The sequence below is a fragment of the Cornus florida genome, unplaced genomic scaffold (genome assembly GCF_030987335.1).
Source record: "Cornus florida cultivar Cherokee Brave unplaced genomic scaffold, ASM3098733v1 CherokeeBrave_3.0.0_Hap2_Chr11, whole genome shotgun sequence".
Classification (NCBI taxonomy): domain Eukaryota; kingdom Viridiplantae; phylum Streptophyta; class Magnoliopsida; order Cornales; family Cornaceae; genus Cornus; species Cornus florida.
In genome coordinates, this window is record NW_026775581.1 from 70489966 (window position 1) to 70515024 (window position 25059).

General features: G+C 37.4%; 2 protein-coding genes across 3 annotated transcripts; both read right to left on the reverse strand.

Moving 5' to 3' along the window:
• Positions 1-1918: 1918 nt before the first annotated feature.
• On the reverse strand, positions 1919-3910 carry LOC132285078 (dof zinc finger protein DOF3.1-like). Its single transcript, XM_059787244.1, has one exon. It carries the CDS (start codon positions 3053-3055, stop codon positions 2429-2431), a length of 627 nt encoding a protein of 208 aa, XP_059643227.1. The 5' UTR covers positions 3056-3910; the 3' UTR covers positions 1919-2428.
• Positions 3911-5647: 1737 nt separating this feature from the next.
• On the reverse strand, positions 5648-24980 carry LOC132287092 (serine/threonine protein phosphatase 2A 55 kDa regulatory subunit B beta isoform). Of its 2 annotated transcripts, none has more exons than XM_059789594.1 (14): positions 24514-24980; positions 18602-18705; positions 18382-18480; positions 18180-18299; positions 13680-13886; positions 13062-13153; positions 9858-9976; positions 9320-9443; positions 9012-9135; positions 7097-7165; positions 6916-7007; positions 6737-6814; positions 6587-6654; positions 5648-6447 (listed from the first exon to the last, which is right to left on the reverse strand). In XM_059789594.1, exons 1-14 carry the CDS (start codon positions 24626-24628, stop codon positions 6311-6313), a joined length of 1548 nt encoding a protein of 515 aa, XP_059645577.1. In that variant the 5' UTR covers positions 24629-24980; the 3' UTR covers positions 5648-6310. The 2 variants fall into 2 exon arrangements, with proteins under 2 accessions (XP_059645577.1, XP_059645576.1); XM_059789593.1 differs by having other exon boundaries at positions 13677-13886.
• Between the last annotated feature and the right edge of the window lie 79 nt (positions 24981-25059).

The following is a 25059-nucleotide window of genomic DNA, read 5'->3' on the forward strand; positions in this document are numbered from 1 at the left end:
AATTTAACCCGCCAATTGACTCTCCCAAATGTGGGGTCCACAATGACCTTCAGAACACACAACCCCATGTGGGCCCAATATCTTGCATTTGGGCATCAGTGGACTAAGCAGCCCCACACATGTGGTTGGTTGAGATGGAAATTGTAGAGTGTACAGAGTTGTCCTTTTAAATGCACAACATGTTGTATGGGTGGCCCGTGAAATGAGAGGGGTAGAGAGGGCAATTGATGATTCAACTCATCCAGCTGAGACTTTTCACATCAATTGAATGAAAACAGATTTAATTTAGCAAAACCAACCACTACTTCAATTTAGCTACTATTGCTGTTCAACATTTGAATGGTGAGTATAAATTGAAAACCACCACTCGCTCAATGGCCTTCAAAATTAACATAATTTTCTCCTACCATTCCCTTCCTTAGCAGTGTCACTAAAACATTTTTGTCTTCAAGTCCCTAATTTCACTATAATTCAAGACTAAATTCATGCTTTTACTAGGTCGGAAATCAAACAGAGAAATAGAGAGAAGAGAGGAAATGAACTGTCTAGCCCTTGAAAGGCAATATAGGAAGAACAAAATTGGACCATCTTAACTTAGGGAGCGAATTCTCTGACGTCACTTTGCCTGCTGTTTCATACGGTGCATAATATTACCTATATTTGGCCACGTTCTTATTTGTTCAAGTGTCAGACCGCGTTTGGATGCGATAATTACACAAAATAGCTTATTTTCTCACCACAATTTTCATCTTCAAAACAATGTATTCACATAGTACCGACTAACTAATATCACACATAAATCTAGTCCAAAAAATCAAAAATACCGTTCGACGCCACCAGACATCAACTGAAAGTCCCCAACCTGTCGACATGTAGTCACCTCACATCAACTGAATCCTATATATATGATGAAAAAAAAACCACCAACCACCTTTACCATCAAAAGAAAGTAGTCACATAATGCTAAATAATTAATGCTACACATAAATCTAGTCCAAAAATTAGAGATACCAGTTAACACTTAAGGACCAAATGTCAATTGAAAACCCCCCAACTAGTTGACAAGTAACCATTTCACGTCGACCTAATACATGAAATTAAAAAAAAAAAAAAAAAATACTATGACAATTTTCATTATTTTGCTAAACATTTAGTATTTTGTAAACATACAATAATCTATATGTAGCAAAATAATGAAAAGAGTCTTAACTTTTTTTTTTTTCCAAGTATTAATAAATAATACATTTAGTTATTCTCTCAAGTGAACCATGTAGTTCCTTTATAAAGTTCTTATTACTTTCGTACCAAAGTGTAATAAAAAAAACCTGCCAAAGTTTGGGGATTAATTATTATTTGCCCACCCACTATCTTCACCCTCAAAAAATACCTAATAACTAATAACTAATGTTAGGTATCAATGAAACTCAATTCACTTTTGCAAATTACCGCATCCAATCAAATGCAGTCTCAAATCCTGTTAATCAATGAAATGAATAACGTGACCAAATATATGCCAAGTAAAACAAACCTCAACAAACTGTAGGGGAAGCTCATTGCAGAGGATTCATGCTCCTTAACTTGTAGATTTTAACAGCTTTCCCCCTTTTATCCAAAATTGTCTTAGCTTCATAAAGATAAATATATATAAACTTTATACAAAAAGTTATATTGACATGGTAAAGCTATCATATGAATTCCAACAAAGACATCCTTGCAAATGCACATAAACTTCCAATATTGTCCTCAGCAGCATGTTAAAACATTTACCCATTTTTTTTTTTTTTTTGAGAAGAGACTTGTACTATCTAAACTAATGATCATTCTTGTGCCGAAGGAGAAAGAAAAACAAAAAACTAATGATCATCGGTAAATAGACTTAGCCTTGTGTTAAGAGCCAGACATACATTATGTATCAATATAAACCAATAAACATAAAGAAATAGCCATTATAATAAGAAAATCAAATCTCTGTACAGTCCCAAAAAAAAAAAGACAACATCTTGGTAACAATCATTTTTTTTTTTTTTTCCCAGAACACATACAAACAAACACCAAACAAAATAAAACTCAACAAAACCTAATGTTTAGCAGCCTTTGTGAGGGGATGTCACCTTCTTGTTATCAGAAAGTACTAAAATACGCCTGAAAGTATTCATGCACACATCTCTCTGCACCACCATAGACCATAGTCTCAACTATATGATAATAAGATTTCTCTCAATCAGCACCATTACTCCAACAAAGATAATATCCAAATTATCTCTCTTTATATATATATATATATATATATATATAATGAATGATAGAACGTCCAAAAGTCGAACAACACCCTGTGTAGTCCGAAAGTGGGACAACTCCGAATGGGGATGATGGACTATAAATGGTTTTCATATATATATATATATATACTATAAAGTTTTCGTTTTTGTTACTGAAAGCTAGAACCTGGTGTGTAAATGGCAAGGTCAGGCCACCCATTGTCACCACCCCAACAGCTGGAATCTCCACCACTCTGAACACCCAAAAAACCCTCCGCATTGTGAGCACTCTGCAGTTCCATTGACAGGTCCGGCATCAAACTCGACCCCGAACTCGAATTCGGGTTCTCTGCAAAATCACCCAGCTTCAACCCATTCGGATTCAAACCCTCCATCAAATTCCCATTCGACGCCAGAAGCGAGCTGAAACTCCCCGCCACGTCGAACATTGGACGGTCCTGATTCGGCACCACCACCAAAGACTCCGATTTTGGAACACCGTGGGACGTTATTGAAGATGATGACACCGATGATGAGGACGACGACGAAGAGCGCTTCGGGTTCGAAGACCGCTTCGTGTTCTTCCGACTAGCACCGCCGACGGGGATGTTCCGGAGAGAGCCTCCTTTGGTCCAGTACCTCTTGCAGTTCTTGCAGAAATGGCGGGGCTGAGAGAGGTTGTAGTTGTTATAGTAACAGAACTTGGTGTTTGGTGAGCCACAGCGCGGGCATTTCAAGTGCTCTTCTTCAGGAAATTGCGGTGGTTTGATCTGTTGATACGTTGATGGGTCTTGCATTGTTTTGGCTTCTTTTGGTGATTTGTTGAGTTTATTAGGAGATCTGAAATCAAAAAAATATGTCAGAACTTGGAGGTTTGGCAGATGAAAAAATCAGAGTTTGTGGTTTGTATAGATGATTTGATGAACTGGGTTTGTTTTAATTGAGAGATTGATTGAGTTTATGAACAGCAAAAAATTGAAGTTAGGAATATATGAAATGGGTATTGCACTTTTTGAACCAAAATGACCAGAACTTCAAGGATTTGAAGTAAAAAAATGAAGGACTAGCTTTGGAATCAAATTTGATGAATTGGGTTTGTTTTAAAAAGAGATTGATTGAGTTTATGATAGAAATCGATCGAACTTTTAGAGATCTGAAATGGGCTTTGAGGGATTTGGTTAGACGATGGCCATTGAAGCTGTGAAAGTGAAGGAAAAGCCAAAGAGAGAGAGAAAAGAGGAGACAGAGGTAAGAAAACTGGGTTTGAGCACAGTAGAGTGTTTGTCTTGTGGAGGAAAATGTCCAAATTTCAAAGCTTTGAACTTGAATTCTGGGCGTTGGAACAAAACAGAGAAGTCAAAAACTACTACTATATGTCAGATGAGTTTGTCCATGATGAAACATCAAGAAAAAGTGAGAGAAGATAGGTTTGAAATCCTTGACGTGGATGTTCTATCATCAATTGTTGCCCGCCAAGGAGTGAGGACACACTTCATATGAGAGAGAGAGTTGTGTCTGAATACTCTCAGTTTCTCCACCTAAAAACCTTGGGTTGCCAAAGCTTATACACTATATATACAACAACGCGTTTGGATCATCTGCTTATACAATATATATATATATATATCAACGCGTTTTTGCTCCTATAGAAGTGCAGATGGTCCGGGTTCAGTTCCACCCATTTCAGTTTGAAATAGGAAGAACCCGAAGATAGTATAGTCACTATATTGATTATTGAAGTATAAGAAGTGACAAGTGACAACACATCGGGCAAGGCCAACAATTCTACCACGAAATAAATTATTTCGGACCATTGTCTATTGACTTGCTTATTGGGCCTGTAGTTGGGTTTGACCCGAAAGAAATAAACATTACTTCATACTTTACGTTCTTTATTAGTAATTTATTTTTCTTTTTTTACATATTTTAAATTAATTATTCTCTTTAAAAAATTAAAAATATCTTTTTTTTATATTTTCATTATTGTTCTTTATCTTTTAAAAAAAAATTCAAACTTTGTAACTATATTTAAATTAAAAAGGACAATTTGATAATTTTAAAAAGAGACAATGCATTAATTGTATTTCCCCTTAAAAATTAAAAAACTAAAAATGAACAATTAATAAGGGATAAAGGTTCTCAATTGAACTAACCCGCCATACTCACTATACATTTAATATTGTAAAAAATCAGTATGTATTTTTTTTAATATTATTATTTCAAAACGAGGTATTTCGTATTCGTATTGAATATCTTATAGAAAAGGATATGGGATTCAAACTTTAACCAATGACATTGATGTTTAAGTATTAAACAGTTGATGTGAGTCCGACAACAGCCCTCAAATTTGAATACGAGCTTGATTTTAAGTAGGTTACGTAACAAGTGAGCTATTGCTCATTTGGTGCATGTTCCTTCATTTTCTCAATCTTTAAAATCTTCTCAGAAAAAAGAAAAAAAAAAAAAAAAAAAAAATCTTTGAATCTTGGATTCAACAACTACTTGAAAACCAGGTACACCGAGAGAGGATGGTAGTCCTCCTAGGTGTACTTGCTGGATGATTGTAGAGACAACCAAGGATTATGTTACGTGGGGTTAGGCGTTTGATTGACGTCCAATCCATTCAACATTTTCAACTCACCACTACAAAACTGGTGATGGTGATGATGGTTTGGTTGTCTTCATGTGGGGAATTGGGCCCATTAAAACTGATGGGCCCACCTGAAATTGATCGGTCGTGTCACACCGCGTGCGACGCGGCAATGTTTGCGTGCCCCTTCCTCCTTTCCACTTCCGGATTGACTGAAAACTTCCCTCCCCTTTTCCCCGGATGGTTAGCATTGGGCTCGCAATTTTGAGAGAGATTTTCGAATCCCTTTGTCTCCTCTTTTTTGTCTCCAAACATGAGAGAGAGAAAACGTTATAGACTCATTCCATTCTCTATTTCATTAGACAAGCAACCAATGAAGCTGTGAACATTCATTTCTAGTGCACTTCCAGATGGTGAGAGACCCCACAATGGGGAGAATTGTCACTTGTGGGAACAATCTACTCTATACAACTTAAAAAGCATGCTTCTTTACATAAATCGTTTTCCTTTATAATCCCACGCTGTTCGACCAAATGATCCATAAACTCTAAAAAGCATCAGTCATGACTTGAATGATTGGCTCTTTTTTTTATCCTTGTAAGTTGCATATAAAAATAGAAATCATGTCACCATATTAACTGAACATTTCCGAGTCAGGCATTCGGTGGTAGACAACGCAAACACAGCGCATGGGTAACTCATCATTTCAGATCTAAAAAATCATGTTAGCTTTCTATTGGAGCTCTTACCAAACTTGCAAGGCATTAAACCGGATAGCTCAGTATCATTTTAGCAATGGTTATGCAGAAAACACAAATCAGTCAGCCACTGCCATTGAACTGCTTTTACAAAAAAAATACTTTAGTAAACTATAACAATACAAAAAAATATTTTTAAAAAAATTAAACTACAATAAAGCCAGTCTAAAGTCATCCTAAAAAAAAAGAAGAATAAAAATAACTTTCGACGGTACCATAGAAAATAAGCTTCATGTACTTCACGTTAGCAGCAGCTTCTTCCCAGCAAGATTTGTATACAACTACATTTACCTTGAAACTATTGGGCAATAATTGACATTGGTTTTGGTTGTAGGAGAGCTACAATCACATTCTACCCTGACTTCAACCCAACATGGTAAGGACAACAGAATTGCATATTTTCCTTTGAGAAGAAATGGTAAAAAAATATATATATAGTAATAAAAGAAAATGAGGGTGAATATCGAGCAGAGGGGCAGGAAGAAGAGCAAGTGTCCCACCCAAGAACGAAGAAGACGATTTGCTTCCACGTGGATTCTGTGACAACCAATCCTGAACCTTGAGATAATAAAATCGCATGCTATGGGTCTCTGAGGCACTTGAAATTTAAGAGAGATTAATTATGCCTGAACTTGCTGGCTGTTGAGAAAAGGAAACAAGCCTTCTTCAACAGCATCCCAAAAAAGTTTCTTCCTGCACCATCTTTATGCATAATACATGTACAGGCTGTTTGCAGCAGCACAGGCAATTGAGTTTTCAGTAGGGTGCCAAGCTAGATGGAGCAACTTTGTAGTGAAATCAAAAGAATTTCCATTTGCATCGACTGTTGGACTTTCTGATCCTATTAAGGACATCCCAACATGAAAAACAGATCAAAATAAAAAAGAAATCTAGAAGGCATATCAAAGTTTCACAATCACGAAGTGTTATAAAATGAATGAAGTGATAAACATAAAGGAAGAGAAAAAGAAATTACTTACCTCGTCTGACAACACGTGTTATACTGCTCAGGGATCTGGCAGGCCTCGAAGGGGTCGGAACTTGTCTCCTAATTGAGCATAACAAAATTTAACAAATATTCTATCATGAAATCAATTGTCTCATAATCAATATCTTTTAGGTAATTATACCTCATTGGATTTTTGCTTGCTTCCAAAGTAGTTGCTTCAGTACTGCCCACATCACAACCAAACACCCGGAATAGATTGCTAGAATCACAATAATTGCACATTTAGATTCATTTATGAAGCATAACATCAATAACAATAAATTGGTAAAATAATATATGTGTGTGCGTGCGTGTACAAACCTGTAAGAACCTGTTGCTATTCGCAGACCATCACCACTCAAGCAACATTCAAATTTGTCAAAGATGGAATCATTTTCATATAAATCACATAGCTGTAAACAATAGAGTACAGTATAATCAACTTTCTTATTCATCAGACCAGAGTTTAACTCAAGGGTTTGTCTGCAGATGCAAAATTCACCTTAGGTCTTAAGTACTCGTGAACCTGGAAGGTTGCAACTGGACCTGAATCCATATTAATGTCCCATAACTGAAATGAAGTAGAAGAGATTTAAGATTTAAGACTTAAGAGAGCAATCAAAAGCTAATATAGGTATTACCAGCAACAGAGTTTTTATATTCTAGAGTAATCTTCTTGGTGAAAAATACGAGTGAGCATAAAACCTCATGATATTGGGTGCTCCACATGTGACACCCTAAAAGAATTTTCTATATCATTCCAAGGGGAGTTATGTGAGGACATACGCAAAATATGTACTCAAACAAACATATATACATATATAATATGGCAAAATCGTAACTAGCCAGCATCCTAATAGTTTTTGGCCAATAACAGGATTCTACTAACAGGAATTTTTAAAACTGAGCCACGTCTCTAGGTGTTATTTTCTGAGAATAAATGCACCCGACCCTTGTATGCCCCCATATTTGACATGTGAATCTAAGTTCATATAACAGTATACCAAATCCGACAAGAGAACATTAAAGAATTCATCAATGACAGAGAGGTATAATTAAAAAAAAATACTTTCATTTATTTTATGACTGAATATAATAATATCCTAGGAAGGGGAAAAAAAAAGCTCCAGTAGGAGTGCATACGTTCTATATCAAAACTACAAAGACATGTTCTGCCAGGAGGCCGAAGTGCCAAACATAAAACAAGATTTCACCCTAGATATGCCTACATCCCATCCAGAGTTGACATCCCTTTTCCTCTATGCCCTCAATTCTGCCAGCATCATAGATAATTGAAAAACATTAATGCTATGTTAGAGAGCACCGAATCAGTGCCTTGGATTTGGAATTGGAGGAAATTTAGTTCAAAATTTGTACTAAATTTTCTCCAATCCAAAATCCAAGGCGCCGATTCGGTGCCACCAAACATAATTTAAATATCCCTTCCTCTATATTATACTGGATTAGACCTGCATTGATAGGGAATACTGCTATATGAACTTGAAATTGCCAATAAAAATTTGGGGCTTGTAATTCCCTATATACGCAATTTAGTCCTAAACTACTGATCCCACCAAGATAGAACTTAGGCCCCCATTACACCTCAACAGGGCAGGACAGCTAAGTGATTCAACTATAAAAAAAAACAAGGAAAACCAAAGTTAAAAGAACCAAGGCCCATATGTGGTCTAGTTGGTTGAGATGTCTACCAACGCACATTCTTGTTATCTCCAGAAGTTCCAAAATACACTTTCAAGTCTCCAATAATTCCATCTTTTAAAATTATATAGCATTTCCAAGTTAAGAAACTTGTCAGAGACGTCAAGCTTGAGCAAGAGCACCTGCTCTGACAAGTCAAAATAACATTGCACCACACATCAATTATAACAGCAGTGACATGGAGTGCATCACAAAATCCAAACTCCTTTCAAAATAAAAAAAGGCTAAACTCATTCCAAACTTAGATCCCTTTAGAGCGTGGACAGTTTATGTTCTACAGTTACACCTTTTTAATACAATCTTACTTATAAAAATAAAATAAAAAAATAGTATGTTCTACAGCCATAATGGTTACCCCATCCACAGATTTCTATAGAACATGAATTTTGAAAGGACTATTACCAGAGAAAAACTTGGGAAAGAATACGAAGACGAATTTCAACAAAATGTCAACTCGTAGTTTTTTCATTTCTTGTATGCTACATATCATATGCATATTCATTATACTATTTCAGGCTTTTCACCATCTTACAGTACAGGCAAGCCCAGAAATGGAGCCTGCATATCGTTGTTATCATGGCATAAGAGCCAAGAATACCACATCACATGCAGCAGTCTGGACTCCAGAGTTCACATATCTAGCAGTAATCAAATACCAAATACAAAGCTGAAGTTGATAGCAAATATAAAATCCAAACCTTAAGATTCATGTAATCACGACTAAGTATATATCTTCCCTCCTTTCCAAATTTAATATCTGAAATTGAGGCTATTATCTCAGTAAAAAACGACCTTGAAGCAGGTGCCTCTGGTTCCTCAAACCTGTATGCAAAGGACATCATTGTCTGATTAAGCATTTGAAAGTAATCTAGTGTACATAACGAGAACTCAATATAACAACGCTTCTTTATTTTTGGGTGGGGCAGGCAGGTGTTATCTCATTTCTTATGAGGCGGATACAGTACAGGAATAACTAAAGCAGGACAAAAGCCAAAAGAGCACTCACAATTTAGAATGTGTATCACACAAAGCAGATTGCCGCAAATCAATAAGACGGATTGACCCTTTCGAACTACTATATGCTAACGTGTTACAATGAGTAGGATGAAACTCTGCTGATGTTATCACCTCTGCAATGATAAATAAATTAATGTTTCAAGGCTCAAACATGTAGTCCAGTCAAACAAATAGGTCTACATCTAAAAACCCATGAATAACAAGTAAGACAAGCTTGTAAATCATATATTGAGGGGAAGTTCTGGAAACCCACAAGTAGAAAAACTGGTTGACATGATTTTTGAAGTTTCTAAGACAGCCCCTAACTGTCCTTGTATGAAAAGGAGAAAAACGTTTGATAGATATATTTACACACACACACACACACACACACACGGAAGTTTATGCTCCCATGAACAACCACAAGTAGATGCTTATCCGCTAAATGCTTCCATTATTAATAAAAGCAACCCAACATAAACGGAAAGAAGAAATAAATAAGAAAGATCATCAATCATTTGAAGTCCTAACCAAAATGCCAACTGTACCAGTTAGGTCCTCCATGTTTGCAGGCTTCACATCAACAATATTGAAACTTTGATTGCTAATTTCCAAGTTCCAAAGATTTATTCGCAGATCATCAGCCGATATAAAGGTTTCACCATCACTAAAAAATGAGAGATAGAGAGAGTCAGAAAAATTCAGCAAAAACCATATTACATATGAGAGACAGGCTAGATATCATTACTGCAGGCATGAAAAAGACCATGATGTTGGGGATAAAAGGGCTAGAATCACAAAGCAATCTTGGGAAAGAAGCGGAGAGAGAGGAACACGTAAAATTGTTTATTCAACCTGAGAAATAAATCGCTTGAGAAAAATGGTTTGAATGCATGGATTTATATAAGCCTCAGAAGCATGTATATAATCATATACATTATTTCCTTGCCAAGCTACATGAAATAGATTTTCGGAATTCCAAAGAAAAATTATTTCTAATTGCCCGAAGTGAGAAGCAAAAATATTCTCATAAAGACACTTCAAACCAAACCAAACAAAATACGACAGTAGTGGGGTCCTTAGCAAAGCCTTGGCTAGTTTGGAAGGTCCTTGATCTATTTACTGCAAGAGGACTATCCTAATCTCAAGGAATTACGGGAGTGGAGTTGATTGGCTGGACTTCTTGTTTGCAATGATGGAATGGAATAAGGGGACTTTGACGTGAGTTCCAAAGGTGTCCCATCTTGTCTTTAAGAGTGTGTATTCTCATTTTTGTGAAAAAGAAAATCCCTTAATATTGACAAAGTCTCTGTATTCTATTAAAGATGCGTCTTGGTTCAATCCTCCTCCCTTATTTTTCCTCTTTCGTAGAAGTTGACAATAAACTATGAATAGCAGTAGCCTAAGTAACAGAATCAATTAGAGCACAATTCCCTCAAGTGTGACTGACTCACCCAACGCCATAGCTAATATCACAGCTCCAATCATAGCACCCACTGCTACTGTTCGAGTCTTTGGCTTAAGCTGCAACAGATCAATCAAATACCTAAGGTTCGGTAAACCTGTCTATTTATTACTTGGTCGTCTATTTCGGAATGGACACATTGAAAACCTTTCTACCTCATCGGGCACTCAACAGCTTCCTAAAGTGCACATGCTCATCAGTCGAAATACTAATGCACTACTCCATCAATGAATGAGGTCCTGGAGAGCAGCCCGCCCAAGTCCACTTACTCTCATAACCTCTGTTCCATTTAAGGCTGCAACTGAGCCAAGTCAAGTCGAGTAGTGGGCTGTTTGAGCTCGGCACGATCTGCAGCAGGAGTGTTCGAGCTCGGCTCGAACTCGAATCAAGCCTCGGCTTCATTGTTTGAACTCGGCTCAACTGTGTTCGCCAAAAACTCGAGCTTGGCTCGAAATTGGTTTATATAATATATATATATATATGAAACGCACAAAACACACATACAAGAACACATCAAGAAGAACCCTAGACATCAAAATCTGAGATCCCAAAAAGTCTCTTATAAAATCTGAGATCCCAAAAGAGAGTAAGAACAAGAAAATTGGGGGTTCGGTAAGGAGTCGAAGGAGAGAAAGGCAAGAGCCCTAGACATCAGCACTGCACTTCGCATCGATCTTCTCTCAACAATACTCCACTTTCGTCTGTAAGAGATATATATATCGTGTGTGTGTGTGTGTGTGTGTGTGTGTGTGTGTGTGTAAGGAGAGAGGAGGGTTGAGTGGTGATGGACGAAGGCGGTGAAGCCACCGGTGGTAGATGGAAGGGATGCCGGAGGTAGAAGAGAGGGTAGATGAGGGAGTGAGATCCCGGCGACCGTTCTTCGTTGATGGTTGGGGATCGTTGCCTCGTTGGTGGTCACTGGTCAATGATGTGAGAGAGAGAACAGATTGAGATGGAGGCTGAGATATCGTTGCCCCGTTGGTGGTCACTGGTCAATGATGAGAGAGAGAACAGATTGAGATGGAGGCGTATTCTATCAACCCTAAACATAACATAAAAGGGTTTATATACAAAGACAAGAAAGGTGTATTTGCATAATAACCACAAACTCTATATAAAATTACAATATGGCCCCAACATAAATATATATCTACATATAAATGTGTTACATACAATTACAATCTGACCCCAACTTTTGTATATATTATAATTGGGTATGTGTGTGTGTGTATATATATATATATATATATATTATAATCGAGTATGTTCGTGAAAGCATTATCGAGCTCAGTTCGTGAACGGTTCATGAACAAACGAGTCGAGCATACTGATATTCAGGCTCGGCTCGTTTATGAATCGAGCCTCATAATTCGGCTCGAGCTCGGTTCATTTATAAATGAATCGAGCTCGAGCCGAGTAATTCACGAGCCGAGCCCGAGCAGTTTGCGAATAATGAACCGAGCTCGAGCCGAATAATTCACGAGCCGAGCCCGAGCAGTTCGCGAACGGCTCGGCTCGTTTGCAGCCCTAGTTCCATTCTCTGAAACCTACATTCCAAGCTGAGGCCCCTCCAGCCTATTATTCCTTGCATCATGGGTTAGACAACTCCGTTGGTTCACAGAAATAGATGGGACTTGCCGCCCTCTCCAACCCCTGCTTTTGGAAGTAAACCAAAAAAACTGAACTCGCGAAAAGAAGGGATGGCAAACAAGCAACTAAGCTAATTTAATCGAATAACTCCCCTCAAGATGACTTTTGAACGTCTACATTCATTTCCCAATAAACCAATCATTTATACATTGCATTCATACTGTTTCAGGTGATGGCACTATGCATAAATAATCCATAGAAAGTACCCACTAGAATAAATTTCTACTCACACATGCTGAATTGAAAGAGTATTCCAGTGGTTTTTGCCTGAAATCTGGTGCTGCTGCTGATCAGGCTTATTAACCAGCAGGATCTATCAAGACACACTGGACTTAAAAAATTGCTAACTATGACTAACCAGCAGCCAGCAGGATCTAGAAACATTAGAATACATGCAATTTAAACTGTTGATCACATTTACACTTTTGATGTGCAAGTTAGTCATGAATTTTGAATTATTAAGGAAGAAAAAAGAATGAGAGAATAACGACACGCAAATGAAATATGAAAACACAACTTCAAGTTAAGAGACAACCAAATATAAAACAAACATAACACAACATGAAGAACATATGAAAGAACAAATAATTCAAATGGAAAGCAAAAGCATACTTCAACCAGAAATATGAATTCCAACCTGTTATTTGAAATTGAATTAATATGGTAATCATGTGCATGAGCATATACCCTTCTACACCTGGCCACAAGGCTTGTTTCTTGACTGAGTACCTGCAGGTAGTACATTTTAAGTGCTACATGGAATCATATGGAGTGATCGAAACAATGAACAAAACAGAAGTTAATGGATATTCTTTTCACAGATAATTAGATATACAGATAAAAATGTAAACATAATAATTATTTTTTTTGAAAATAAAGTTATAATACAAGTACATATACAAGAGCCAAACACGACAATGTACATGTGATCACTTAAACTCAAAAAAGATGATATATAATGCTGAAACAAAGGTTGCAGGTTTTCTATAATGCAACCTGCATAAAAAGTTTTGCCTTTCTTTCGTCAAATAGAGGCAACACAAGCACACCTTGCCATAACATAGTGATTTATATATCATTTTTTTTCCTACTTTTTTTCATATTAATTTTTGTTTCTTTTCCCTTCTCTCACAACTTGGCCAGGTTGATTTGGGCAAAATTGAAATTGTGTCATCTATAAATGTTAATATCTAAACATTATTTACTAGAAAACACGGTTACTGTTTGAAAATAAATAAGGGTTGAGTACAACTACCATAGGTAAACGTAGAGATGGAATGCCCCCTGCTGGGAATGAAAAATCATTGCTCAAATAATTGTAAGATCTGTCAGGGTATCCTCCATTTGCAACACATTGTTTAGGACTGGAAGAAACACTTGAACTAGCTACACCACCATTCCCAACAGCTTTGGAAGGGTCTACATTCATGTCAGAAATTTTCTTCACCTTCTTTTCTTGGACCTGTTTAACTTGCAAAGAAAAATAGCATATAAGTCAGCAAGTGTAGGACATTTTTTTTTTTAATAAGTAAAATGTATTAAAAGCGTTCAAAAGGGGAACACGTCCTAAACTATACAAAGACAAAACAGAACCTATGAACTCAAAGAGCCCATGAAGTCAACAATCTCCTCGAGAAGAATAGTCTCTCCCCTGACCCCAACAAAAAAGAGTACAAATAATAGAAAATTTCAGCACCAAAATAGAGGACTCCTTCCCATCAAAAGATCTACTATTCCGCTATTTCCAAAGGCTCCACCGAATGCAAAACGGGATCACCCTCCAGAAAACTCGCACCTAGGCCCCCACCCATTGGCTCCTCCAAATATCCAATAACTCCCGGGCGGTTTGAGGCATGACCCAATGAATACCAAACAAGCCAAAAATCAAACTCCAACAATCATAGGTCACAGGACAATGCAACAAAAGATGATCCTAACTCCCCATTAATCTTGCAAAAGCAACACCGATTAACAATTATATGCCTTCGCTTCCTTAAGTTGTCCAAAGTCAAAATCTTACTCCAAGCTGCAGTCCACACAAAAAAAGCCACCCTAAGAGGCGCTTTAGACGTCCACACTGTCTTCCATGGGAATGTGGTACCATGAAAACCAGAGAGGCACACAAAAAATGACCGAACCTGGAACATCCCTTGAGAAGAAGGCACCCAAATCAAGGAATCTGCACTAGAACCCTCCACCTCCTGTCTATAAAGGAGAGCCAAAAACCCAGTGACATCATCCAACTCCCAATCCTGAAAAGCTCGCTAGAAGCGCACATCCCAAGACAGCCTTCCGCTATCAAGGTAATAGCAGTCAGCAACCATAGCATGTTCGTCAACAGCGATCCTGAAAAGCCTGGCGAATAAAAGAGCCAATGGCCTATCCTCGCACCATGAACCTCCCAAAACCGGACATTACTTCCATCTCGAACTCTGAATCTAATATGTTTGGAAAAGACATCCCACCCCTTTCCAATGGCCCTCCACACCCCCACTCCACTAGCAAGCCTGATTGGTCTAACTGACCATCCTCCTCTCTCCTCCCCAAAGCGACACGAAATAACCCTTCTCCATAATCTATGTCTTTCACTGCCAAATCTCCAAAGCCACTTGCCAAGCAGAGCACTATTGAAAGGGGCCAATCTCCTAATACCAAGCCCTCCCAACTGCATAGGGCTGCAAACTTGCTCCCATTTGACAAGATGATACTTGAATTCCTCTCCGCGGCCCCCCCACAGGAAATTCCGTTGGAGCCTCTCAATTCTTCCAACAATAGAGGCTGGAATCCGAAAAAGCGAAAGAAAGTACGTTGGGAGGCTTGACAGAGTACTCTTCACTAACGTAACTTTACCACCCTTTAATAAATATTGCTTTTTCCAACCAGCTAATCATCTCTCGACCCGCTCAATCACCGGGTTCCAACTTCCCACCCTCCTGGCCGAGTCCCCCAGCGGCAAACCCAAATACGAGATAGGAAAGCGTTGCGTCCCATACCCTAAAACAGCAGCCAGAGAATCCACCTCTTGAACCTCCCCCACAGGAACAAGCACGCTCTTACCCACGTTAACTTTCAAGCCAGAAATAGCCTGAAAGCAAACCAAAACACATCTCAGATACCTTAACTGGGACACCTCTGCCTCACAAAAAACGATCGTGTCATCCGCAAAAAGTAAATGAGAGATCTCCATCTGCTGAGCTGAGTCAAGGCCAATCTTGAAACCCCTAATAAAACCCATATCCACCACCCTTCTCATCAACCTACTAAGAGCCTCCATAACAATAATAAAAAGAAATGGGGAAAGAGGGTCCCCCCGCCTCAACCCACGAGAACTGCCAAAGAAACCCGAAGGAGACCCATTCACCAACACCGAAAACCTGACGGTGGAAACACATGAAACAATCCATTTCCTCCATCTCTCACCAAAGCCCATCCTCTCCAACAAATAGAACAGAAAATTCCAGCAGACATGATCATAGGCTTTCTCGATATCCAGCTTGCAAAGAACACCAGGAGTCCCACTACAGAGTCTAGAATCCACACATTCACTAGCAATAAGGGTGGAGTCCAGGATCTGTTTACCCCCAATGAAAGCATTCTGAGACTCAGAAATAACTCCATCAAAAACCTCCCTCAATCTAAAGGCAAGGACTTTTGCGATGAGCTTGTAAATGCACCCAATTAGACTACCAGGTCTAAAATCCTTGATATTAGAAGCACCACCCTTCTTAGGAATAAGGGCAATAAAAGATGCATTAAGCGATTTCTCGAACCGCCCCGTGGAATGAAACTCATGAAAGGTACCCATAATCTCATACCGAACCACCTCCCAGCTTTCCAACAAAAATCTCATCGTGAATCCATCAGGGCCTGGAGACTTATCACCATTGCAACTCTTTAACGCCTTCAGCACCTCCTCCTCCGAAAAAGGACTTTCCAACCCATCTCTTTCCAAGGCAGAAATAGAGTCAAAGTGTAGACCATCAAGCAGTGGCCTCCAATGAAGAGGCTCAAAATACAGAGATATTTTCAATTCAAATCAACACAATAAGTTAGCATTTAGCAAAGCGTCAAAAGCAACTGCTTGGGTCAACACACTTGAGGCTCCCACGAGTCCCACAGCATACTCATAGTAGGGACATCCCAACACAAAAAAAATCAGGATTTGTGCTCAAAGTGGGCTTGTAGTAATTCTCTATTGATGTTAATGGGTGTTTAGTTCTGTTACCCCTCGGTTTGTTGAGGGGGTTTATGTGCAAAAAACAAAAAAAAAAATTGAAGGGGGATTAATTGCCAATGCCTACAAATCAATGGGGGGATTTATGCAATTGGCCCTTTAATCAATCAATCCAAAATTGACTTTACAAACATAATCTCCAACCTATCCCTCTCCATGTAAAATCGAGTCTTGGTAATGAAACTGTTGGCTTTTTTGTACTCTTTGACCCTCAATCTTCACTATATACTCGCATGTATTTCTAGCTTTACTAAAGTTACATTACATGTTCTCTATTTTTCTTAAACCATTTTAATTCTTAATATTTTCACCCAACCCTAGATAAACACTTGCCTCTGCTTTAATTTTATCAATAAAAATAGGTTATGGAGGAAGGTTGTTTCTTGTCGGTTTGGGGAGGAGAGGGGGGGATGGTCAGCTAGACTGGTCAGGTATGCTGTCGGTTTGGGAGGATGATGGAGAGTCTGTGGATCGTCTTCTCTTGCACTGTCCCGTGGCTCACGACTGCTGGAGCCTTTTGTTGTGTCTTTTTGGTGTTCGTGTCTCTTTTCTTCTTTATCTTTTTGTCGTTTTTGTACAGCTCTTGGGACGCGTTCCCCTTTTGAACGCTTTCTAATACTTTTTTACTTATCAAAAAAATAATAATAATATCATAATCAACCTTTGCTTTAATTTCATTAATTAAAAATATAAAATAAGCCAATAGCATATATCATAAAACTTTGATTTGAATGTCTTTCGTCAATTCATTTATAATTAAAGCAAAAAAATAAGTACTTAGTGTTGATCTTGGATATAAACCTACAATATTTGAAAATTCACTTGTTTCTCCTGCAGTTCTTTTTTAAAACAATCACAATTCACAACTCAATCACACATTTCATTTCTCCTTCAGTTGTTTTTCTAAAACCTACCATTTTATATTTCTATGAACCTTCAAGTAGAGTTTCCCTATATATGTAAAAACCATACAGAAATCTTTCTCCTCTCTAAACCTTTCCATTGGCCTCCTCAAATAAGTAAATAACTTCTATTCGTGATGTCTTTAGCATAAATCTAACTTGATTTTCCAATACAATTTTTTCATCTTAATCACTACTCAATTATTCTCTATCGAAATCCATAGTGTGCTCAATAACAAAAATGCTTGCAACTCCCTCGCCTATTTTCTGAAACAGCATAGCCGGTAGAACACATTCCCAAAGGCATGTCCTAATATTTGCTTGGATATTTTCAAAATTCATGTTTATAGGACTAATAAAGGTTTATGAGGACTAGCAACCGCTTCTTTTCTTCAAACTTTAAGCCGAGTATGTGAGGAAAAAATATTAGGCTAAGACGCACAATGAATCATACAATAATGAGTAACTACAACAGTTTAATAGTTCTCGAATGTCATCACCCAGTCTTGCTCTTACCTACACAGGTTGTTAACAGGGGTAGACTGGAGACTAACCATGGAATCTATAATTCAAATATGAAAAATCTTCAAAAGGCTATAAAACAAACTAAATTTCCCACCTTCCAAAACTTTATGGTTTTATCATTGGTAGACAGAAGAAATAGGGCACCATTAGCTGTTTGGCACCATCTGATCTTGTTGATTTTCTCCTCAATCTCCAAGCTCTTGAGATAATCAAACTGAACACAAAAAGATGCAACTGCAGAATCAATTCAAACAATCCAGATCTAGTAAGCAAAAAGGAATGGCAGAAATGAATACCTCAGGTTCATGACTCTGAAACTCGGTCTTATAACGGAACTCTGGATGTCTACTTATGGGATAATCCATCCTCTCCAGATCTCGTTGACTTCCACCATGCTACACATTAAAATGTTGAAAAATATTACAATTTAGGTAGTCATCTGGACAGCAAACAAGAAACAGTAACACAAAATATGATGACCAGATTTAATAAATATAACTCCCCAAGAGTACTCACATTCTTTGTATCAGTCCTTTCAAATAATACTACCCTGCCCCCACGGTCACCAGTTGCAAGATGGTCACCTGTTCTATCAAATTCAATTGCAGATATGATATCAACTGCAAAATCAAACAACAATCAAGTTGAACAGATTAGGAATCCAGCTTAATCCCTGACTAGATACACTTATCAATATGATTTGTAGTTTATGTCCCCAAATTGGTTTTTGTAGCCAAGTACACAGTGCATTACAGTGAGTAAAAAATAGGAATGCAATATGATAAAACGCTTCATTGTTTTATAGATGGTTATCAAGTTCATCTTCCAATATATATGATGATTCCATGCAATCAGCCCCTCCAATATAAAATTAGCAGTCATCTTGCTTTTCTTTTATATGATTATTCATTCTACTTTAACCGGTATAAATGAATAAGTATATGACTGCAGCCCTTTTCCCAGCTTTTAACCCACCATAAAAAATAAAATAAAGGGAAATTTTAACTACCATTGGATCTCTAGCAAAGATCCAAACTGATGGATCAACAGTAAATATTTCTTAATGTGAATCATGGCTAGTACTGCACCAACTTTACTACGGAATGTCAGCTTGAACCCTTGGATGACGCAATAACAGAGAAGATTTCAACTCTCTGTTTAATCTCAGTCCTGATAGATGATCATATCGACCAACCAAATTATATATTTTCTGCATCCAGAAGTCTAATAGAAAAAATGTGCCTAGTGGCAACCAATGCTCACTCAACCTGTTTCCACAGAATATTATGTTTTCACCCATGAAAACCTGATCAAAGGATAGGGCGATCAATTTGGGGTTATACCACAAAGATTTATCCAACGGATTATAAAATGAGTTATTCCACTGAAATTTTGGGTACCTCTAGATCGGAAGGAATGTTCAGTTCCAACAACATTCCATTCCATTCTGTGTTATCCACTATAAAAGGCCATTACTCAGAATATCTCCTGCTTGCATAGGGTGCTAGGAGGGAATTCCGGTGACACACCTAACTTTTGGCATTATCCAATGTGCAAATCTTAAAGCCCATAAGAATAATGTAACCCATTTAGAGTCACAAAGCTAAAATTTCTGAATTTAATGCCCACAAAGGCACAAACCTAAATGCCCTTCTACCAACCAGCAAATACAACCAAGTGCTTCCCCATGTTCTTCAAGAACCAAAGTTTTAAGATATTACACTCTTTTTTATATACTAATCACACTCAGCACAACAACAATAAGACTTTTGAGATCATTAAATGTGATCCTACCACCAACATTAACTTGGTGCATGTCAACCACCAATAATCACAAAACAGGGTCAAAGCCGTATTTGGAATATTATATTCCACTATCAAGAACCAAACAAAAAATATAATATGAAAATGAGTCGTAGAAACTTCTAGAAACAAAAAACAGTAAGAAATGCACTCCATCGGTATTGGGTAGGACGTAAATAATACATTATAATAAGGGCTGTCTCAAAAGCCCAAATGTCTGCCTGCCAAATGTAAAATATAGCTACACACCCTTTTTTCTTGGAAGCGTACATATTATCTAGCCAATGAACTTAAAAGCACAAAGCACAAGTTGGTATACATGTCTTCAAGGGCGCAGGCAAGAAAAACTTATCTTAGGAAGGTCCATTGGTACAAACCAATTGGAAGAATCTGAACATTGAAATAGACCTTCAAAGAAAAGTGGCCTCTGATGTAATGCCAAAAACAAAAAATAAAGATAACATACAATACTACACATAACCAGGGTCATAGATGTTAAAGGAGCGCCTAAGCCCAAAAAATCCCAGAGAAGGCTCAATCGAACCACCCCAACTTACTATACACAAGACTCCTTTGGTCAAAAACACAAAACATCCTCGGACACACAATTCTTTACTTTTTATATCATTCAATTATTCAATGATATATTTTTTATTTACTTTTATTTAATTCCATTAAAAGATATGCCCCGTATTATACCATGATCATATTCGATAGATCGTACTTTTATAATCTTTGACAGAATTTATGGTTATTGTTAAGAACTTAATTCTTACTATATAAGGAAGTATAATAAAAAGACTACTACCAAGTGTCAATCTACCTACTCCTAATTGATGTACCAAAAGATTTTATTTCATGAGAAAATCTTGACTAGCTTTCGGCCACAAAAGATTTTATTTCTTGAGAAAATCTTGACTAGCTTTCAGCCACATATTTACAATAATTTCAATTTTTGGGAGGACTTTTGGTGTGGAGAATACCGCTCGTTCCTTTCCCAGACTCTTTAGGATTGACGCCAACAGACACGCCCGACTGTTATTGTCTAGATAATGAGAGGTTTACTTGGGATGTGCGATTTTAGCGACACTTTCAGGACTGGGAAGTGAATGATGTTTCTGCTTTTTTGGCGCTCTTATATAGGCAGGAACTGGATGGTGGAGGGTCGGACTCTCTCATTTGGGTTCCCTCTTCCCAGGGTAGTTTTGATGTTGGATCTCTTTTTTATTGCCTATCAAGTTTTTCAGGGACTGACTTCCCCTGGAAGGCAGTGTGGCGTTCGAAGGCTCCTCTCAAAGTGGCCTTTTTTGTTTGGACAGCAGTTTGGGGTAAGATCTTGATGCTTGATAGTCTGGAAAAAGAAGACAGGTTACTATGAATTGGTGTTTTTTGTGCAAGCAGGATGGGGAGTCAGTTGATCACCTGTTATTGCATTGCCCCGTGGCTCACCGCTCACAACTGTTGGAGTCTCATTCTTGGCTTGATTGGTGTCGAGTGGGTCATGCCTAAGTCTACGAGAGGATTGATTGATGCTTGGAGAGGTTGCCACGTGGGCCCTCACGCCCGAGCTTTCCAGAGAGTGGCTCCCTCTTGCGTGTGGTGGTGCATTTGGAAGGAATGGAGAGGAATCTCCTTTTCGGGTTTTCAAGTTCTCCATTGTTTGCTCCCTTTTTTGTTGGGTCATGGGGAGAAATTGTAAATCTATACAGGAAATAGTTGATTTTTTGGGATCTTTTAGTTCTTAGGGCCCTTTGGCTTTTGTCGCCTTGTATTTCCATGGTATGCGTTCCCCTTTTGAGCACTTTTCAATTCATTATTACTTATCAAAAAACAATAATAATTTCAATTGTAAATTGTTTTAATTGAATCCCCAAGCAAGCTGAAAGGACATATGTACAATGATTGTCTAAACCACTGACTCAATATGCTAAAAACATTTCATTTTGACATTGACTGGTTTGTCCTGTATATTTAATAGTTCTATAATACTATAATTCATAACCATTTCTATGATACACATGCCTTACATTGTTCTCTGCATTTAAGCTAGGTGCGGCAAATCATGTTAACGGGTCGTGCTCATGTTAGTATTTTGTTATATGTGTGAACCTGAACATGACCCATTTATTATTCGTGTCGGAAATCCTCGACACTTGAATATGACCCGATTATTACATAGGTAACACGACAAAACCATATAACTTGTTTAATATTAAATTAGACGTATGACCCGTGACATAATACAACCAATTTAATAACACATTTTATATTTTTCTTTATTTTCTGAAAAAAAAAAAAAAAAAAATCCTTATTATAAATTGCAAATATAACAAAACAATTATACATCAAATGAAAACTAAAGAAATGACTAAATTTTCCATTTCATCTTAATAAATTACTCAATTAACTAACTTAATTTTATAATAAACCATAAATTGACCAAAAAAAATAACCATATTGATTTAAATATGTTGGGTTAAACAAGTTGACTTGATATGTTTAGTTAAACAGATCAAATCGGGTTGAAACAAGTTGACACGACACAGTTAACTAAAGCGGTCAAATCATATTAAATAAGATGAGTCTCCAAACCTGAACACGATTAATTAAACAAGTTAATCGAGTCGACATGATTATGACACAAACATGACTCCAGTCAATCAAGACTCACTAATTCCGTTTTGGGTTCGAGTTGTGTTGACAAGTTGTTTCCAATTTTTTTTTCCAATTTAAGCACTATTTGATATGAATGGTGAAGAAGTAGATTGAAGGAAAGGTAGGATAGATGGAAGAGGTATACCTAGGAAAAGGAAAGAACATTTCCATCGTGTGTGTTTGGTGAACATGGAAGGATATGAGGAAGAAATGGAAGTGGTATTGAGTGATTTGACCATATACCCTTCGAGAATTAAAATTCATGTATTTGTGCATAGGTAAATATATATATGCATAAATAATTATATCATTTTATAAATATGCATATTTATATACTAAAATGCAATTGCAAACATTACATGTGACATACTCCCTTTCTGTCTCCCTTCTCTAAATTTTTGGGCAAATACAAAGTATAAGAGATGTTTTATCCCTCCCCCCTTACAAATTCCCCTTCCTTCCTCCTAACAAAATAGGCTTAGCTTCCAAGAGACCATGATGACTCAACGCACCTTAAGCTTTTGATAACTATGATTATGGTTTTCATACTCGTAAGAACCCAAATGTAGAATTAACGGCACTCCAAATTTGAAGTTTGTTCAAGCTTCCGTTGTCATCATTTACAGTAAATCTTCCATAGGATGACCTTGAAAGCAAATGTCTAGGTCCTAGGATGCAAAAGTACATGCCCCCAACTAAGAAATCTAAATTGTAGGAATATAGGGCTTGACCAATGACCATTATACCATGAATTATGATATTCCCCATCTATAAAACAATACTGCTGAAAAAAGCTACCTCATTTATCTATTACACTTGATAGCCAAATTGTCTATTCTAACAATTACTTTTTCTCACATCATGAAACCAATCATCCTGCCTCTCCCCTCTAATCTCCCCTTTTAAATATATACCCTTCCATATTATGCATTGCAAAATGGTGTGAATAAGACAAATAGGCAGGCAGCCTGGTACTCATGTCTATTATATAGTGGAGCCATTAATCCCTAAACCACTAATTTTTTGAATGACCCTAAGTTTCAATTCTTAACAAAATTAACTAGGTAAAATAAAGGTCTAACATATCATCTGTTGAAGGTGCTAGCCAGTTTAGCCAATAAGTTTTTAGGTAGTCTAATGATATACCTGGAATTGAATTGCCTTGATCGAGGTTGTGGGAGTTTACAGGTATGAGGGAGGTTACACTCCTTTTTTGTCGCCCAACTATTAGGTAAAAAAACATGTGATATGGATTGCCACAAACATAAATATAAAGTTTATCAGAACCCTCCCACACAGATACACAAATACACATATGTATACTAATCCTTGCAAGCCTGTTTTGTTTTGGAGTCAATTTGTACTTCAACCCAAAATGGTACGAGGTCTAGTATCTTACTTGGTGAAGAAACACATATATGCATGAATTGCACCATATTGCACCCAATAAACCTGTTATGTACTTTCAGGAAAGCAACACTAAATTAACGATCTTTGTTGTGATTAAACTCAAAATAACTTTACAATTCCCTCGAAATTCTAAAACCAGTGCATTTCAGCAACAAGTCCTACCACACCATCCAATAAAAAGATAAACAATTATAGAGATTTAAACGACAGTGTATTATATCAAACATTTAAACATAAAATACTACTTCAAGTACATGCAATTGAAGTACAACGTCGAACTAACAGAACTCCATAAAGTTCAGTCACATACTGTTCATTTCTGAATTCATTAATCATAACACTCGTTAAAATCCCAAACGAAGAATCACATAACATGCATAACAATATCAAATCCCATACTAAATCTAACTATTTTCCCTTAATCATCAATAAATCAACTAATAATACGACAATGAACGATCCGAAAATAGATCAAACTCACATAATCAAACCCTAATCGAGATACATACACCAATAAAACAATGGATCCAAAGAGGTCAAAGCCAGTATCAGCGTAGTACCTTCTTGAACTTCTTCACCGGCCGTCCGTTCACCGAATACCTGAGAGAATTTCCACTCGAGCGGCGTTGGTGGGCCCGCCGGAGCTTCCTCCACCTCTCCATCGCCACTGTTCATTTTCCAGGGGACGAATCAACGACCGAAACACACCGCCAAATCAGCCAAAATCAAATCACCTGCATCAATCGATCGATTGAGGTTTCGAGCCTTCGTCGGAAGATCGTGGTTTCGAAATCGCCGAGAAATGCATGAAAAAATGTTGGATTCAGATTCAACCATACGAAGTCTGAAAAAATGGATTCAAACAAACACACACACTCTCCCTCTATGCGTAGTGTGATGATGAAAATGGGATTTGGAGTAGCAAACCGTTCTTTGCCTTCGATGAAGCAATCACTGTTCTCTCTCTCTCTGTCTAAGCTCTATCTATCAATAATCACTCTCTCTCTCTATCTCTCTCTCTTTCTCTCTTGTTTTTTACTATTATTTTCTGAAGAGATGATATAATAACTGGTGTAAGAGATTCTCAGGTCACCTGCAGCGAGAAA